This window comes from Ctenocephalides felis, unplaced genomic scaffold, assembly GCF_003426905.1.
Source record: "Ctenocephalides felis isolate EL2017-DRISC unplaced genomic scaffold, ASM342690v1 CF-g0.4_SCAFFOLD_01886, whole genome shotgun sequence".
Lineage (NCBI taxonomy): Eukaryota > Metazoa > Arthropoda > Insecta > Siphonaptera > Pulicidae > Ctenocephalides > Ctenocephalides felis.
Window position 1 is genome coordinate 41,602,907 of NW_020538040.1, and position 18,213 is coordinate 41,621,119.

Consider the following 18,213-nt stretch of genomic DNA (forward strand, 5'->3'; position numbering starts at 1 on the left):
TTCACAATATGCGTTATCTTTTCCTCCTCATTTAAATGTGATGCCTGATGAGCTGTTAATGCACTGTAATAACTGAAACGTCTTGAACATGTTGGTTCTGGACAACATAAAGGACGCTGTGATTCTGGTAAATGATTCTGTATATGATTTTGCAATATTTTAGGGCAGGTTAATATCTTATTGCAAATGGTACAACTGAAAAATACAATGTTAATTAAAACTAGTGTTTCAATCTTATTGTATTAAGTAGGACTTTGTAAAGAGTGGTGGCAATGCATTGGTATTTTTTGCATTCAATTATCAGGGATGAAATTTTCAGTATTTTATTTTAGTTTGTCATTTTATACTTTGTGTACATTGCTTTAACTAATTATTTTTGATTATGAAGTGGATGGTAAAAAATATTTCAAGAATTGAAAAATTTCAGATACTGGTAGTATTCTGCAGTGGTTGCAGATATTGTATCTGAACTGGCAACTAATGTTAGGAAAACAAAATGATAGAAGCAACAAAAAATTGATGTTCAATTATAAATTATATTTACGTAAAAGCCTCTGGTTGAATATGACTTGCCATGTGCATTGCCATTGCCTTCTGCCTTGTAATTTTTTGACCGCAACAAAGAACATAGCCTTTTGTATTATGGACTTCTTCATAATGTTTTATCAAATTGGAAATAGTCCTAAAAATTATTATTCTCGTAAACTAAATTAAAATGAAAATTAAATACGAATTATTTCATAACATACGTAAAACATGTTGTATTGATACAAATGTTACATTTTAACCAAAGAATGTTGCTAACATATTGTCCATTTTTTTCCAGTGATAGTTAATCTACAATTCTTAATAAGTTCTTTGGGAAATGTGCTATTGTCAAAACTTATTTGATTTGATTCAGTCAACATATCCTCATCGTCAGATTCATAATACTGTTCCGTATCACTTAATTAAATTCAGTTTTTATGCTCACTGAAAAAAAAATTCTATCAATATTGTTTTGCAACAAAATAACATAATAAGGGTGTTATAAAATACCAATTGCTAGGTTCAAACAAACATTTGAATTTAGAATATAAAACATTTTATAATCAATATTTTCTGTGTATAAAAAATAGCAAACGGTAGATGACTCTTTATACATAACAATAAAATCAGCAGATGAATTAAAATACATTTGAAAAAAAAACTTGAAACTATTTAAATATTATTATATATGAAATTATGCCTTAAACCATTTGTGGTTTTGTTTTCTTTACTACTTACATTCATTATCCACAGATTTAACTTTGGCAGAATCTTTATTTATATATTTGGCGTTTTTGCATTTGGATTATTAAATTCTATTTGGGATATCATATTATTTCTTTGCTTTTGCATCGATAGTGGTAGATTATCTTCCTTCAAAAACGAATTTAACATTATAAGAATAAAATAATCAATGCATACAGAATACATTTTAAGATATTTGACTTACAATATTTGTTGTTTCATATTTAAACAATTTTGATTTTTTTTGAAAATTTCTCTGAGCTAAATAAACCTATAATAAATATTTAAAACAAATAAATTTTTAATTACACAATTAATTGATAATATAAAAATTAGTGAAGGTTCAAAGAAGTATGTAAAATGAGACTAACTGTTTGTGCAAATATATGAAATTGATTTAAATTATTTAGGCAGTCCTCACAAATTACTATCGGGGTATTATTTTTATAGTGAATCTGAAACAATAAATCCTCATATAAGTTGCTTGTTTGATTTGTTACGTCTGTAGCGAAAACTTTACGTTAATAGATAGATAATCTAATATTTTGGTTTTAATTAAGCTTTCGATTTCTTTGTTAAGTCCTCTCAGCAATTTAGTGTTGCATAAACAAAGTTGACATGCTTCAATCTGTGCCATATCTATATAAATTATATTTCTTCCATTTATTAAGGCGTAACGCATAACATTTCAATTTATTTGTTCATGACGTTTAGCTGTCATTTACTTGTTTATGAGATGATTAGTGAAGTTAGCAACACGATGTAGAAAATTTTAGAGTAACCAATAGCAAAGTAAAAGTTTTATTTTTGAAATTTCTGGACCAGAATTAATTATTATATATTCGAGGGGAACAAATAAAAAAGCAGTAATTATTGATCAATAATAATTAATAACAATCGTTTTAAATATTTTCAAATAGATAAGTATAAATACTTACGCTTATTTATCTATGCTATATATTTTATCGCTTGTATATTATATAGCGGCGATCTTATCACTTGACACTTAAGAATGTTTACGTTAACAAGAGATGCCAAATTAATCCATCTTGGGATATATTTCTTACGATTAGAACAACGCATATAAAATATATACATTTTTAAACTGAATTGTAAATTTACAATGAATAAAGAAAGTATAAAACTTCGTTCATTTTTGAAAATTTTGAAAAAAAAATCTTTTATAAATTTTTAAATTAATTTGAATCATATAAGAACCTTAAAATATTAAAAATCTTGGAATGGAACTCAAAAAAATGCAATAAAAGTAGTACTCATTTTTAAAATCTTTATAAAATATCTGATAATTTGATGTGCATATGTCTAATGAACATTTTTGAACGCGATTTTTTTTTATTTTTGCCTCTGTATCTCCGAAATCGCCGGACCTGTCACTAATATAATATAATAAATATATACTATTCAATCGTCAATACAAGTAAATTTTTTTTTTAAATCATTCAAATCGAGCGCTTCCATAGATAAGTAAGCATGAGCGCTCCGTTGCCTCAAAAACAAAATTACCATTCTTTGCACTTTTCGACCCGTATCTTTAAAAAAAACGGTTAGACTTTGACCTGTTTTCGCCAACAACTAATCAGCACGTCTTCCCATCAATAGTAATCGATTGTTTTTCAATCATTCTTCTTCATTTAAAACGGTTGATGCCTGCGCCCGAAATCGTGAACGAAAAATTGTATCCGCACATACTTACAACACACCACATACACAATCACATCTATTTTTTCTAAGGCATGCCAAATGTTCAGAAGACTTAGAAACGTGAAGATATGCAAAAATTTTATATTTGATTTTTTTGAGATTACTATAACTTATCCTACGGGAAGTTAATTAAGAAAGTAAAAAGATCTTGTTTTGAGATTATGGTAGTCAACAAAATTTGGATTCCGAAAAAGTACTTATTGTAAGAATAAATTTTTGGGTTTTTTTGATGATTTTATCTGTTTTTACTTTTCTTTGATTCCTATAAATATATTGATTTTTTTACATTAAAAAAATCTAGTGTTTTCAATTGTAAAATTTTATTTTGCGTATACGAATATTTTTCAAATTCTTATACAAAAAATCATACGTATTTCATAAATGTATTTATAATTTTTAAATATATTAGAGCTTAGAGTCGCAAAATTTAGCCCTTTCCTCTCGCGAATTGCGAGATTTATATAAATTTTGCCGTCAGAGCGGCGGCATCCAAGTGGAAAGGGTTGATATTCTGCTATACAAACCTAATCCATGGAATTATATTTTAACTATTAACGAAAAAATGTTCAGTTTTTTAAAATGTTAGTTGGTAGTTCCAAAATGTTAGAAAGCTAGATTTTGATTTTAGTTTACAATAAGTATCAGAAGAAAACCAAAAAAGATTTCAAAATATTTGAAAAAAATTTGAACGAGAACATGTATGAATGCAATGGTGGTTTGTGCGTTCCAATGCAAATTAGACGACTAGAAGAATGTAGTCACATAAAAAACAACTGATTACGATTATACATTTATTAATAAATACTGTACAAAACTCGCATATATAAATCTATAAATTCTTATTTCTTTTAAAATAATCATGCAGCAATTGACGATATAACATTATACAATCATATTTTTCTTTCACTTAAATCACATAAATCAAACGTTGCTAAATTAGACAAATACTGCCAAAATGTTATAATATCTAATTGTTATAGCTAATAATTATCGCTTTCGCATTATTAATAAAACATTCAAACATCAATCAGTCACTTATGGGTATGGATTATAAATAATTAAATTGATCTTGGCATTTTTTCTTTGATTATTAATAACATTTATTTAGGTTCCACAAATTATTAATTATATAATTTTTTCAACATAACCGTGGAGTAAAGTAAAACATAAAAATAAATAGTAAGAATGCAAACAAAATGCATTTTTGAGAAAGAAAAATGCAAAGGGAGGCTGCAACTATTAGAAATATTTTTTATATAAACCTAATTAAATTTCGCGAAATTTACTTTATACGTGTAGTTTAGGAAAGTTTCAGTCCAATGACTGAAACACCATCCATGTTTTCATACTTTGTTACAATTGACATGTATATTACTTAAATGCCAATTGGAAAACAATATAATTTATTGTATAATGTAATTAATCAAAGCAATCATAACAATTACAGGTTAACATTATCATCAGAATCATCGAAATAATTATACAGAACAAAAATGTTCTTTTCCTTAGACTGCTTATTTTCTGATATCACGTTTTTCGTGTGATCGCTTAATTCTTGATTTACAGAGTTATTCATAAAATAATACACGCAATTACACATAGCAAATGTCTTTTTGTTGCCTTAAACAATTGTCTGCAATTTAAGATTTATTGTTTTGCACTATGTTTAATATTTATCCCTTTCTGCGACATGATTAAGGTTTCCATTCATTGGCAGTTCATTTTGTGCTTGGGGTTTTATTGCTTTTGGTGGAATGTAAAACCACCAAGCAGCAAAGAAAAATATCAACGAGCAAGCTTTTCCTATGAATGCTGCTCCAACCATATACCTGAAATTGAAAAATGTATTAAAATTATATTTGAAGACTATTTTTAGGTCTCGGATTTTAGCAGAGTTGGTTAGTTACAAATATATTAAAATGAAATTATCGGTCCAGTTTCGTAATTCGCAGTTAACATTTTTTTTATATATAAACTTATGTCTAAACCCCATTGCGTTTTTTTCGGTGTTCCCTTTGGGTCTGGGCGTGTTTCCATATAGAATTGGCCCCACCCTGGTATTTAAATGATTTTGATGCCATTTTATAGGTATTTTCGAGAAAATTCGAAATACCAAATTTCAAATCCGTAGCTCATCATTTGGCCGAGATATCAGTGAAAACATGTGAAAGTGTCCTCTTTTGTCAAACTCACTTTCTGTCGGAAGTATGAGAGATATCGAAAAATTGTTAACGCCATTCTATTTGTACTGATCTTGTCTATGTTCTCCATAACAAATAATGGGAAAAAAATATTTGTTAGTTCTACCAATTCTACCAGTGCGGCTCTTTTGACTACTTTTAAATTAGCATCATTCGAAAGCTTGTACATTTTTCTTCTGTTATTCAAAAATTTCTTTTAAATGCAAGTGGAACTTTCGGTGAAAAGCTGGAAAAACTTAAGCTAGTACGCGCGCTGCCGGTACAAGAACGCCCATATAAAGTCGCTTTGCAAGAGCGACGAGTAAGCATAAGGCTCGTCGTTATCGCCATAATCTGTATATAAGTATGGAAATATTTATTAAAAACCATTTATTGCTCTTAAACTCTTACTTCAATACATAATTTATTAATTCACATCCAAATATTTAAAAGATGCGAATATATTCTACACGTGTTTTAATTAAAATATCTTATTTTCTTAGTTTGTGTGTGTATATGCTTGTGTTCGTGTTTTTCATACCTGCTCATATTTTTATTATCATAAACAAGACAAGCCCCACCGGAGTCGCAGTCTCCTTGCCATAGTATGCAACTTTCATCGATGAGTGCTCCAAAAAGCATTGGGGCTGGTATGGTTCCTAACAGACGTACTACTATCCATTGAATTCCCAATGCAAACGATCTTTGTTCGTCTCTCACACATCTATATTTTAGAAATAGTAATTGAAAATAATTATAAAATATTTATATATTAAATTATAAAAATATATAAAATTATTACAGTAAGATTTTGCTTAGATAATATTGCTTTGAGATACGAGCAATTTGACATGCAAATTAAGCTCGCAAGGTGGGGTACCAATGCATTTTTTTACTATTAAGATTGAGATTGTTTTTATCATCTCAGATAACTATTCTATTTTGAATACATGAACGCTTTTAAAAGGCAACCTTTCGGCCGCCTTTCTTATATTGCAGCAATGCCCCTAAAGGCCATTTTCTCTTGGCATCATATTGCTATCTATATTTCCAAGTGTAATTCGAAGTCACTACTGCTTTATATCAAGCTGTCCGAGGAGGGTATCGAACCTGAAATTTTCAACGCAAAGTCCACAATTCTAACCACTAATCCACGAAAGAATACAATCGTCAAAATAGAAATTTTTTTTATTGTTACATCCTATATCCTTAATTAATATAGATGTAATATAAAATCTATATTATAATAATTTAATTAAATTATACGTACCGCAAAGTTGCTGACAAGGCTGGCATTGTAGACAAAAATGTGAAAAACATTACAAAGACCATCAGGCCCACAAATAGTGGTAAATGGGGGCAAGTTGAATCACAAGTTACATTGGCGGCATCATATTCTTTCGATTCATCGTCTTGCTTCCATACCTTTCTATTTTCTGAATTTATGCAACGGCATTGGGAATATACCTGTACAATAAAAATGAATTAGTTTTAGATTGTTAAAACTTATTTAATTCTAATTTTATTCCAAAATACAGTTCTTGGATTAATAGTGTATTAATATATCAAAAATTCATATTTAATTAAGTTATGATAATAAACAAATTATTATTAACAAATAACAACTAGGCAATTAGAATTATGTATGTGTATACAATATTCTAGTAAATATAAAACTTTTAAACATGTAAATATATAATAGAAAGGATATCTCAAATTACCCATAGTTTTTATTCGGACGAATTGAATATTTACAATCATGTTAAAAAAATTCGCTCCAATCTGATACCTTCGATTTCTTTATAATTTTAATTTTTTGTAGTAATATCTTTAATTAATTTTATTAGTACCTTTAATAAAAAATAATCGAAAATAGGCTAGTAGTGTGCACTGATATTTTATGTTATTCACCGAGTATGAAGTTCTTTTTATCGTGAAATGTTGGGAATTGGGAAAAATTAGCTTACAATTACATTTCACAAACAACAAATATTTTAAGAGCAAACTATACATTTTAATACGTTTGTTGGATTAAAATTGATATTATTTGTTAAAAATAATTTAAATTTTAGGATGTTACAATACAAACACCTCCTTGCAAATTTGGTTGACTCAAGTTTTGTTATGATTGTAAGATATATAAGTAATTCTGCCTCGTCTCAAATATGTGAACATATTTTGAGGAAATTTTCCAATTTAAAATTCATCGCCATCAATTTATGTTCTTACAAGATGATAAAAATTACAAAAATATATTGAAATTCATATTATTGTCTTTGAAGATTATTTGTTGTTTAACCTTTTAATAACAAATAGTGGTAAATGAAACAGTCGATAATAAAACTTATATTAAAGCAATATCTCTTGCAATATCTAGAATCTTGATTAATAGAGTCATTTATCGAGAGACAAGTGAAAATAGCTATCATCCGGCATTGCTGCACTGATAGAAATATTCGCCCTATTACAGAAATTGTAATAATAAAATTTATAACAAAGACAACGTTTTGGGTTGCCATCTGTAATAAAAACCGACGTAATATTAGCAGAACGGCTCATAGGACAGGACTCTGGAGGTTCTAATTGTTGTTCAAACAATATTAAAAAAATGCATTCATAGGAGACACAGAACGAACTTATGAGCTGTTGAACAACAGCCTTTGTATGAGGTCCGTGTTATCAGAGGCTGCCGCAATTTTATCTCTATAATATATATATAATTGGAATCCGCGTTCCCAGAATATCGCGTTAACGGAGGGTTGACCGTGTATATATATATATATATATATATATATATATATATATATATCAGAAGTATTACCTTGATGTTACCATGGGAATCTTCTTGGGTGCAGCCGGCATGACAAGGCGAGTAATACATCACTTGATCGAATCCACATATCGGGTCAAAATCGGCTCTGGAACAATCGCAGCCTGAATTACATGAATCCGACAGGGACAAGGGCAGTGAACTGTAAACATACAAATGATACATAATTATAAAAATTATAAAAATAATTATTTTGTCAGACGTTTTGTTGTTCAAAGAAATGAAAGTCAGTCATGCATACAAACTTGGAAAACCGTAGCTATTGAATTGTATATGAACCTAAAACATGTGATAGGAAACAGATCAGCTTGTTGTAGCCAATGCTATGAAAGTTTGTCAAATCTAATCAACTTGAGGAAGAAGAAGGAAATCCGATTTTCTAATTTTATCTTTTTCAGTCATTATAGTAAGTTTACCTTGGAATTCGAGATACCCAGCTGTAAGTCTGTAAATACTTGTATATTGACACCCTAAAATTGTCTCAAAACCTACATACGGTATAGACACCCTACCATATGTAGGTTTTGAGATAACTTTAGGGTGTCAATATACAAGTATTTACAGGCTTACAGCTGGGTATATCGAATTCCGAGATTCTTACCTGATTTAAGCTCAAATGACTGAACTATAAGTATATTTTAAGTCATTCTGAATTCTTGGACACCAAAATTGAAAAAAACTATGTATATTTTTGTATTTGTACGTAAACCAAAATTTGATATTTCATCGATGTTTTTGGGGAAAAACAATGCATATTTTGTAAGAGCGCTATATCTACAATATTTCAATTAACATCGCAGTATTTCATCAACCATGCACTATACCACACTTATAGTTCAGTAATGCTTTAACTTCAATTATTGCTATTTTTAAGTGAAATTTTTCACTGTGATAAATATCTATTTACTCTTGAAATTTACCTGATGTTCAAAGAATCGCTTGTTAAGGAAGATGAATACGGTACTGTAACACCAGCAAACGGTTGATTTGGGCAATTCAGTAAGAAACAGAAGGTAAACAATATTCCTGCAGCAGTTGCGACCACACAGAGTTTGATAATTCCACTACAAGATAAAGAAAATCGTTTGACCAAATATCCGCCCAGAAAAGTACCACCTCCGCCTGCTGGAACTGTTATTAATCCTGAAATTATGAAATATGAAAAATTTAAAATTAACAAATTACGAAACGAATTAGTGCATTATAATAATACACATCAAGCACTAAAATGTAATGAGTGTGTTTTGGGGTGTGGTATTCAAATTAAAAATTTGATAAAACTCGATAAGCACTTATGCTGATTAAATTTTGCAATTAGTTATCGGCCAAACCGTTTCTTTAAAATTAGCAGAAAAGAGAAATTTGTTTTTAGCAAAATAAGTTCATGGTCTTAACGGAAATCCTAAACTCATATAATCATATAAAAAAGGTATGATCATTAAAATTAATCAAAGTTTGTAAAAATAGGCCGTGTCAAAATTTTTAAATTTTATCGTCAAAATTGAAACTTGTCTTAAGGCTAAATGCCTTTTACATCTAGTTATAATTTGTTTCTTAAGAATTATCTTTCTTTGTTCCTTGTATGCAACATGCCTTCGCAGAAAAGCTGTCATGTCAATATCAGCAATATGACGAGTAAACTTTTTTATATTAACAATATTTTATGCTAAAATACTATTGTTGCTAGTATTTTTGTTACTTTTTTAAATAAAAGTTAGAAAGAGTAATCGATAAATTTCATAACTTTTAGATTTAGGGTAAGTGATTTTAGGATCAATGTAAACCTACCGTTTGCATTTCAATTTTCTGATAAATAGAGATAGAGATTCATATATAAAGACAATATTACTGTTTTACTGATATTATTTTCATGAAAATTTGGTGCCCCATATAAACTGCATAAAAAAGCATTCAGTAATTTTGTTGACTCATTTGTAAGATAATATATTAGAATGATACCCAGTGATAGTCATATTGAATGCTTATATTGAATATTTAAGAATTAAATTTGAGGGGCATTATCATTCTAAGTACTTTTTACAACATTTTTAACTTTCCGTAGGGCAGGTTATAGTAATAGCAAAAAAATCTAAAATAATTTTTTTCATATATCTTTACGTTTCAAAACCTTCTGAACATTTTGGCATACCTTAAAAAAAATGGATGTATGTATGTGTGCGGATACAAATTTTCGTAGACGATTTCAGGAACACGGATAAAGCCATTTGAATAATTAAAAAAACATTTGATCCGTATGGATAAGGAGACGTGCTGATTAGTTTTTGGCGAAGGCAGGTCTAGCCGTTCCGCAGATATGGGGCAAAATGTGCCGAAAACGGTAACTCAGTTTTTAAGAGAACGGAGCGTCCGATTTGAATAATTTAAAAAACATTTCACTTGTATTAATAAGATAAAGAACTGATCAAGTTTTCATGAAAGCAGGTTTAGCGGTTTCGGAAATCTAGTAAAAAAAGTTCAGAATTTCCAAAATATAACAAAATAAATTTTTCTTCAAAAAGTCTTTTTTTTTTAAAAAAAAAGTAAGTTTTTGACAAAAAATTATAGTTTCTCAAAAATCTAATTTTTTCGAAGTAAAATTTTTTCAAAAATGTTGATCGTTTTTAAAAAAATAATAATTTTTGGTACGGAAAGTTTCAGCAATTTGCATTTATTAAATTAAAAATATTTATAAATAACATACCCATCAATAACGCAGCTCGTGTCGGTGTAACGCTGAATTGAAATTCAATTAATTTGGGCAAAAATGCAGCAAAACCAGCAATTAACAGTCCCTCCGATGCGCCAGCCAAGTTGAGGAATGAAAAAGCTGGATTGCGCACAAGCTCCATTAAAGCTCTCGGAAGCTCGCGTATCCGTCCGAATCCTTCCTTCGAATCGCCAGTACGCGCGTGGGCCTCTGACACTCGGGCGTTGCGCAGCTCTTCCGATCCTAATATCATTTGTAACGTTTGCAAATTAAAATATTACAATAATAATAAATAATGAACATATTAGAAAACTTATTGTAATCAATACTTTGATCATAACTCCAATTTTACATTTGACTTATAATAACAAAAACTACAATAATAAATTTAATTTGTATTAATTTTCATTCGATCGCTACATACATACGTTCCACTAAAAATATTTTTTATCATTTATAAATAATTAATATAATTATATGAAGTTATATCTGTAGTGTTCGTATATAACGGCTCTCTAAAAATTGAAATTTTTTAGTTGTAATTTGTGCCTGGGAGATATTTCACAACCTAATATTTATTTTCTGAAATTGTTGTTATGAAGTATAAACAGTTTTTTAATTACATTTGAATATTATAAATACATCAATAATACTGATTAATCTAGATGCATGTCATATATTGGTTGCATGGGTACCCCGATATAGGAGTTTAATTTGTTCCTGAACCACGCTCGTATGTGGAATTGCTCGTATCTCAAAGCAATTTTTACAATATAAATATATGGAATTACAATTAACTTGTTCTAGCACTGTGGTTTTTAAGTTTTTTCGATATTGAAAATAAATTTACTGTTTATTAAATTAATTATTGTTTTTCTTGCCCATTTATGATATTGCGGAAATGAGTTAGACATGTTTCGTTGAAAAACTAATTAGTTCAACTGCTGAATTTTTTTCGGAATGATTTTCAGAACTTTTTCTCAGAAAGCTGTTTATAAATTATTGTAAGGCCCTCAGCTAGAGTTATACTATTTATTAACACCTTCTGTTTAAACATAGCATATATCTATGATGTGTTATTCTCTTACATCATCCTAATATTTTTTTCTAATTTTACGCTTTAATTCAAGATACATGGATCTTTTCTTTAGACTCATAGCTACAAAATTAAATAATACTTTGTCAATGTACAAAAAGCAAAAAACTATCATAAAACAGCCAAAATATTTCTATGGTAAGAAAATCATTGTTATTGTTGACAAAATGTTTCGTATTTTCATTTTGTTGTTAATATTTTTTGACAAAACTCTTACTCGCTGAAAGATCGTATCTCAGATTTTCCTCGTATTTCTAAGCAAACAAACCCCTTCTTTGGTGGCTCGTATATCGAAACATCATATGTCAGGTCACTTGTAAGCCAGGTATTGGTGTATATAATATGACATATTCATATAATATGCTTTTTTAAAATTAATAAACATAAACAATATGTGTATAATTTAATATTTATCATTATATAATTTTTTACCTGGAAGTGATGAAGGATAAGCTATTATAGGCAATGCCAGAAGAAAACATATTATGGCCCCAAAGATAAAGCCAATCCACCAGGCACCGATCCATACATTACTCTGTGGTGTTAAGCCAATTCTGCAAAAAAAAAAGAATGTATTCAATATTAATTATTCTAACAGTAATAAATGATTGTTTTTCAACAGATTTTTGTGGTGTATATTGCAAAAGTTCATTTTAAAACTTTGTATTTTATAAAAACAAATAGTTTTAAAATGACGGCCATGACAGATAGATGGACAAAATAAGAATAATCCAAACATCATGCCAAACCATTTGATACATTGTTACCATACTGAAATTATATGGAACCGAAACAGCTAACATCATAGTTCAATTAGTGGAAAATAGTTACAATTACTTAAAACTAAGGAAATAGCCTGTAACAAAATAATAACACTAAAATACTCGCTGTTTGATATTATAATACTATGTCAAATAAGTCTAAAACTCCATGGTATGAAAATGTGTACTACGATAATACCTAGTGTTAACTTCATCAAAACAACAAACAAAAGAAATAAAACATACTCTCGTAGTTTGAAAAATATGAGCTTTAAGTGCAACCTAGAGCTTTAGTAATAATGTAACCATTTTCGATTATTGTGATTTTTTTTTATTAATTTTCTTCATTTTTAAGCTTTGGATCTGTATTTGTAAACAAGATTTCAAGCCCCGCAGTTAAAAATAATGATACAATTGTCCCAAAAATTTCAAGAATTATAACTTTTTGTTGAACTATGAATTTAAAATTTTCAAAATTGGTCAATTTTGATATACCCTCTTAGTGTATTGGTAAGTTTTATCAAAAGTTGGCGCATTTAATCTGGATTGTAAAATAGTAAAATATTTTTGTCATTTTACTCGACTTTTTATTATGAAACCATCAAGATTTTATTATATTATAATACGATCCTGATGCCAATGCACTTTAGTGCAGTTTTTTTAAAGGAGAGTCTATCAAAGTTCACTTACTTGTAAATTTGATTTTATTTTTATTTTTTTTTTCTAATTTTTATTTGGCCTCGCTTACTGTGGGCATTTAGCTACCTACAACATTTTTATTTATTTACATTCTATACCAATTTTTATATCATATTCAATCTATATATTTATTCTATTCTATATTTTTCTTCTTCTTAATTTCTTCAATTTTTGCTGTTTTCTATCAAATTTCTAATTTTATTCAACTTTTATCTTCATTCCATTTTTTTTTTCATTCTTCTTTTTAATCTCAGCAAATTCTGATATTTTTTCTTCTTATTCCTAATACAATTCAGCTTTTCAAATTCTGTAATTCCTATTTTTCTTAATTCGTATTTAATTTCTACTTAACAAATACAATTTTTATTTAATTTTAAATTAACTACACATTTTTTTCATAAATTCTAAGTAAATGACAGGATTCGATTCAAAGATTCTTGTCGTGTGAATCGAACACGCTACCAAGTGTAAGCTCGACACATTTGAAATTAATTGTTCAATAAAAAGTCTTAATTCTTAAAAACTTGGGGCAATTGTGTTATTATTTTGGACTGTGGTCCTAGAAATGTTATTTACAATTACTGATCAAAAGCTTAAATAAACAAAATTAATAAAAATGAACCACAATAACTTTAAAATTGTCACATTTTCACCAAAGCATTTAACTCTGATATTTTTTTCGAATATTTTTCATGACAGTTATGATCTATCTATCACCAAGTTTCGGCTTGACGTTGAGTTCTGGAACACCCGTATATAAAATATATGAAGTATCATATATTCCATAAGCAGTGTGTCGTCAGAATGTGAAACAATGCATTTTATGATGTCTCGGGCCCTAATGCATTCCAGCGACAGGTTACAAGGTGCATTGTGTTAGGGTGATATGAATGAATGTGACCCCGGGGCTTTTTGCGAAACTTGCTTACGTGTTTGGTATATCACGTGTACTGTAAATATAATATGTAGGGTGTCTATGTCCGTTAATGCAAAGCCGACGGTATAACTATACAATGACTAACATATCTCGATACAAACTGCTTAAATCACAATAGTATACTAAACACTCATTTTACTAGTAAATAATAAACACACATATATTTTAAACTACGGGCTCGCCAGTAGGTAAGCGGTTAAGATCGACGGGACTTGTTTCAGAGGTCCCGGGTTCGATACCCACTTCGAGCAGCCTGTTGTCAGGCAGCATTGACAACGATTTTCACTTGAAAATATAGATAGCAATATGTTTCCAAGTGAAAATAGCCCTTGCCCGGCATTGTGTCAGCCCTATTAAATTAATTCTAATAACAAAATCATCAAAATATGGATGGATCAACCATTGGTTACCATCTAAAAAAAATACGTAGTAAGAAGTTTCAGCCCAACAGCTCAAAGGACGTAAGGTTCTGATTGCTGTTAAAAAATAATATATATAAAAAAATTTTAAACTACATACATCTATCCTCCGCTTTACACGAAAGAATAGTTTTCATAAAAAATACGACTTGAAAAATTGACTCTTATATGGAAAGAAAGTGCTAAGCGAAAATCACTATAAAAAGCTTTTTTGTCAGTTTTAACATGATGAAAACTGAAATGAATACTGAAAAAAAAAATTAATTTATTTAATATCAAATACATTTAATAAATTATAAAAATATTTTGTTTCAATAATGAAACAAATATAAAAAAAATTTTATCATATCTTCGTATACTTTTTCGTATTAAGTTATACATACACTAATTAAAAACAAATTATAAATGAATAATTGTTAAACTTTTTGTTTTGGTATTTTAAACAAACTAGCTTATACACACATAAAATTTAGTTTTGATCATAAAACGGGGAGTTCCCATCTTCTATATTATTTTCTTCATAGACATAGACTACTAAGAATTCTTAACTGTAACATACATTTGTAGTGTTGTATTTTGATAGTAAAACAATGAAAATGTTTTGCAAGAAATTATAAGTTTAATAATGTTTTTATTTATGTTAATGCAATATAATAAATTCGTTAAAACAATATTTTCAAAACCATGCAGTATCGAAAACGTGTAAACGGGGGATAGGTGTACTTTCATAGTGAGTTTTAACATAATTTACAAAAAATTATCTACTTTATATGGTATTTTTTAACACTAGACTTTTTCCATGGAGAGAATTCTAAGTTATTATTTCTTCTTCTTTTTTATTTTTTTTTTTTCTTTCTTTACATATAACAACAAGAGCTTATAAGATTTCATTTTATCTGAATTGTTATTTTTAAGAAATAAAAAAATAGTTTTTCCTTATTATTTCCTAAAGAAGAAATTTATACTCGCACCAGAAATTTATTTTATATGTCAACACCGAAATAGAAAAAAAATATTTGTGTTGACCTGTCCTAGACGTTTCTTAAAAAGAGCTGAAAAGATTTCAAATTATAAAAACAATTCGTGTAACTCGTAAGGGCTCGCTTTGATTATTTTTGCGCGACGATCGGTTATGCCTTTTTTTATAATGAACAGAAATGTGCAAAATTTGTCCCCAAAAATACTGAACTGAAACTTGAAAAACTGCTAAAATATATCAGTTAAAAATGGTGCAATTAGTTTTTGGTTAAGATCGGCCGGTCCGTTTCTTCGTAAGAATTGTTGATTTTTTTTTACGATTTTGATAAAAAAAATAATGTGGTATAGAGATATTGGTCTTCAAGAACATATTAAATATTATGAGCCGTAGGCATTCGTACCTAGGCTATTATTATGGGCCGTAGGCCATAGGCTACAAATATTAGGTCTAGTCAAAATATTAAAATTTTACCACTCCAATTTGAAAAGTTGCTAATTACAATTGCTTATTGTTTTTACATATCTGAAAGCTGTTGAAACTTTTCCCAAAACAAAATGCCATTTGCATCTATTGTTTCTTTCAATATTATTTAACACAACTGCGAACAATATTGGAAGTACAATTTCCATTCAACATATTGAATTCATACATTGTTGCAACTTAATAATTTAATTAGTATGACTACTTTTAAATTTAAAATTTTATGGTATAATGTTTCTCGTAGTATAACTTTTCTTAATTCATAACAAAAAAATTATCTTTTTAGAAATACATTAGAAATACAAATACACACAATATCATCAATAAATAAAATACTTTAAGCGATATTATGATAAAAAAAGGTTGAAATTTTAAAAAAAATGACATTAATTTTTATGTGAACAAAATTTTACATCACTGAAAATTGATTGAATAGATAGAATTGAACTTACAAAAAAAATATAATATTTTGAAAGTAACAAAATGCAATTTAGTAACCTGCATTTTTTTTTCAATATAATTAGCTAGGCAGTTTCAATATTTCAATATATCAAATACGAACCCGAAAAGTAGGTATATAAGAAACCTTATATAACAATGTGAGAAAAGCAAGTGAAAAAGAGTCATAAAGCCATTCCACCGAATTGAGTATAGTTTCAAAGCAAGTATCTTTTATGGGTTGCTATCAAATTTGATTTAAGTAAATTGCTTGACGCATTTGCGGAAGGGATCAGGTGCAACATCAATGGATGGCAAAGTGCTTTGTGATTGAATTTGCTTATTGAATTTGAGTGCGTTTTATTGCCAGCTCAGATTTTACGATATATTAATAAGGAATTGAAATTATTTATATTAGGTACAAATTATATTATCACCGTCTACTTTCTTCAACAACTATTTTATTAAATCCAATTTCATTTTTATATTTGTAAATTAAGAATATAAAAATTAAATTGGATTTAGCACCGCACTTTTTCCAGAAATGAATTAATTTTGAAATAATGAACAACTGTTGTGGAATTATTTTTACTTGGTTCGGTAGAGGAATAGTTGCAGCAACCATCCATCTTTATTTCATAGAATTATAATTAGTGGATCTCAAGATATATTAATTAAAAAAAAACTGTTAGAACAAGCCCCAAGCTTCCCTACATATCATGAGGGGAGCGTCCAGTATACCTATATATTATTATATTTTATAAATTATATATTATATTATATTTAATATAAATATTTACGTATTGTTTATATTACTTTTTTGACTTATTAATTTCAATATTTTAATCTAATAACTTGTACATTTATTTTTCTTGTTTTGTTTTTATATAAGTGTTTCTAGTCATATATTCATTATTCAAATCAAATTCACTTAACTTTCCGTACGTAAACTAATAAAGTTAATTCAAGTCTGCAATGCTTCCAACATATCTGAATAAATTTCTCGAATGCAAATAATGCCTGTTTTAATATCACAATACACTCAGTGGAAATAGGTTTTCCTTCGGTAAAGAGCACAAATTAATTTCGCGTACAAGGGGACCACCTGTATCGGTTCCCCGTGTGCTATAATTTGCATGAAACATACTGAATTGGTCCCATACATCGATTCCCTTATTGGCTGTAAGTTAGCTTATATTATTATATTGGTCGCACGAAGCACTTGCAGTGGGCGAAATGTATTGCTGCACGAAGAAAATATCAGTGTAAATATATTAATGTATCCAGAGACTTCATAAATAACAACGGCAAACAATATATGCAGCAGTTGAATGTTTTGAGTAGTGCTTCTGGAAGTTAATAATAAAAATATAAACATCGAAATCAATACTGCGTCTTTTCTTTTAACTACCCGTTGTGAAATTATATGGGCATAGTCAGAACGACATTAATATAACGTGTAAATAAAATAACCCGCAAGCCAGTTTTGTATTATTGCCTAATTGCGCCTATCTATCACACATCAAATATAAATCATTAAGAAAATTATGAAGCTAGTTTATTTACTAGCGGCCCATCTGCTGATTTTCTGAAATTCGTTCTATTAATTTTTGGTACCAAGAATTAAATGCATAATGATGATCGTGCGATGAAAAAATGCAAAAAATTTAAAGCTGAGATGCAGGATACAATA

At 28.5% G+C, this 18,213-nt stretch overlaps 4 protein-coding genes across 4 annotated transcripts in view; 1 reads left to right on the forward strand and 3 right to left on the reverse strand.

Moving 5' to 3' along the window:
• LOC113374975 (protein snail-like) overlaps window positions 1-779 on the reverse strand; it is a 7,080-nt gene extending 6,301 nt beyond the window's left edge. Inside the window, exons 1-3 of the mRNA XM_026614929.1 lie at window positions 750-779; window positions 545-682; window positions 6-195 (exon numbers count right to left, since the gene is read on the reverse strand). Coding sequence (XP_026470714.1) covers window positions 6-195; window positions 545-588 — 234 coding nt within the window. The 5' untranslated portion in view covers window positions 589-682; window positions 750-779. The remainder of the gene's footprint in view (window positions 1-5; window positions 196-544; window positions 683-749) is intronic.
• Window positions 1-18,213, forward strand: part of LOC113374978 (protein tyrosine phosphatase type IVA 3-like) — a 137,030-nt gene that overhangs the window by 94,844 nt on the left and 23,973 nt on the right. The window lies entirely within an intron of this gene.
• On the reverse strand, window positions 1,306-1,951 carry LOC113374976. Its single transcript, XM_026614930.1, has 4 exons — window positions 1,793-1,951; window positions 1,644-1,727; window positions 1,478-1,543; window positions 1,306-1,401 (listed from the first exon to the last, which is right to left on the reverse strand). Exons 1-4 carry the CDS (start codon window positions 1,907-1,909, stop codon window positions 1,306-1,308), a joined length of 363 nt encoding a protein of 120 aa, XP_026470715.1. The 5' UTR covers window positions 1,910-1,951.
• LOC113374977 (solute carrier organic anion transporter family member 4A1-like) overlaps window positions 4,661-18,213 on the reverse strand; it is a 24,926-nt gene continuing 11,373 nt past the window's right edge. Inside the window, exons 2-8 of the mRNA XM_026614931.1 lie at window positions 12,240-12,361; window positions 10,706-10,954; window positions 8,925-9,147; window positions 7,996-8,146; window positions 6,445-6,641; window positions 5,716-5,898; window positions 4,661-4,823 (exon numbers count right to left, since the gene is read on the reverse strand). Of these exons, the coding sequence (XP_026470716.1) occupies window positions 4,661-4,823; window positions 5,716-5,898; window positions 6,445-6,641; window positions 7,996-8,146; window positions 8,925-9,147; window positions 10,706-10,954; window positions 12,240-12,361 (1,288 nt within the window). The remainder of the gene's footprint in view (window positions 4,824-5,715; window positions 5,899-6,444; window positions 6,642-7,995; window positions 8,147-8,924; window positions 9,148-10,705; window positions 10,955-12,239; window positions 12,362-18,213) is intronic.

Excerpts from the sequence above, each read along its gene's own strand:
- LOC113374976 (XM_026614930.1), bottom strand. The coding sequence starts at position 1,909 with ATGGCACAGATTGAAGCATGTCAACTTTGTTTATGCAACACTAAATTG. Across the intron at positions 1,728-1,792 it reads TAGATTATCTATCTATTAAC|ATTCACTATAAAAATAATAC; the intron begins GTAAAGTTTTCG and ends TTATTGTTTCAG. Across the intron at positions 1,544-1,643 it reads TTCATATATTTGCACAAACA|GTTTATTTAGCTCAGAGAAA; the intron begins GTTAGTCTCATT and ends TATTTATTATAG.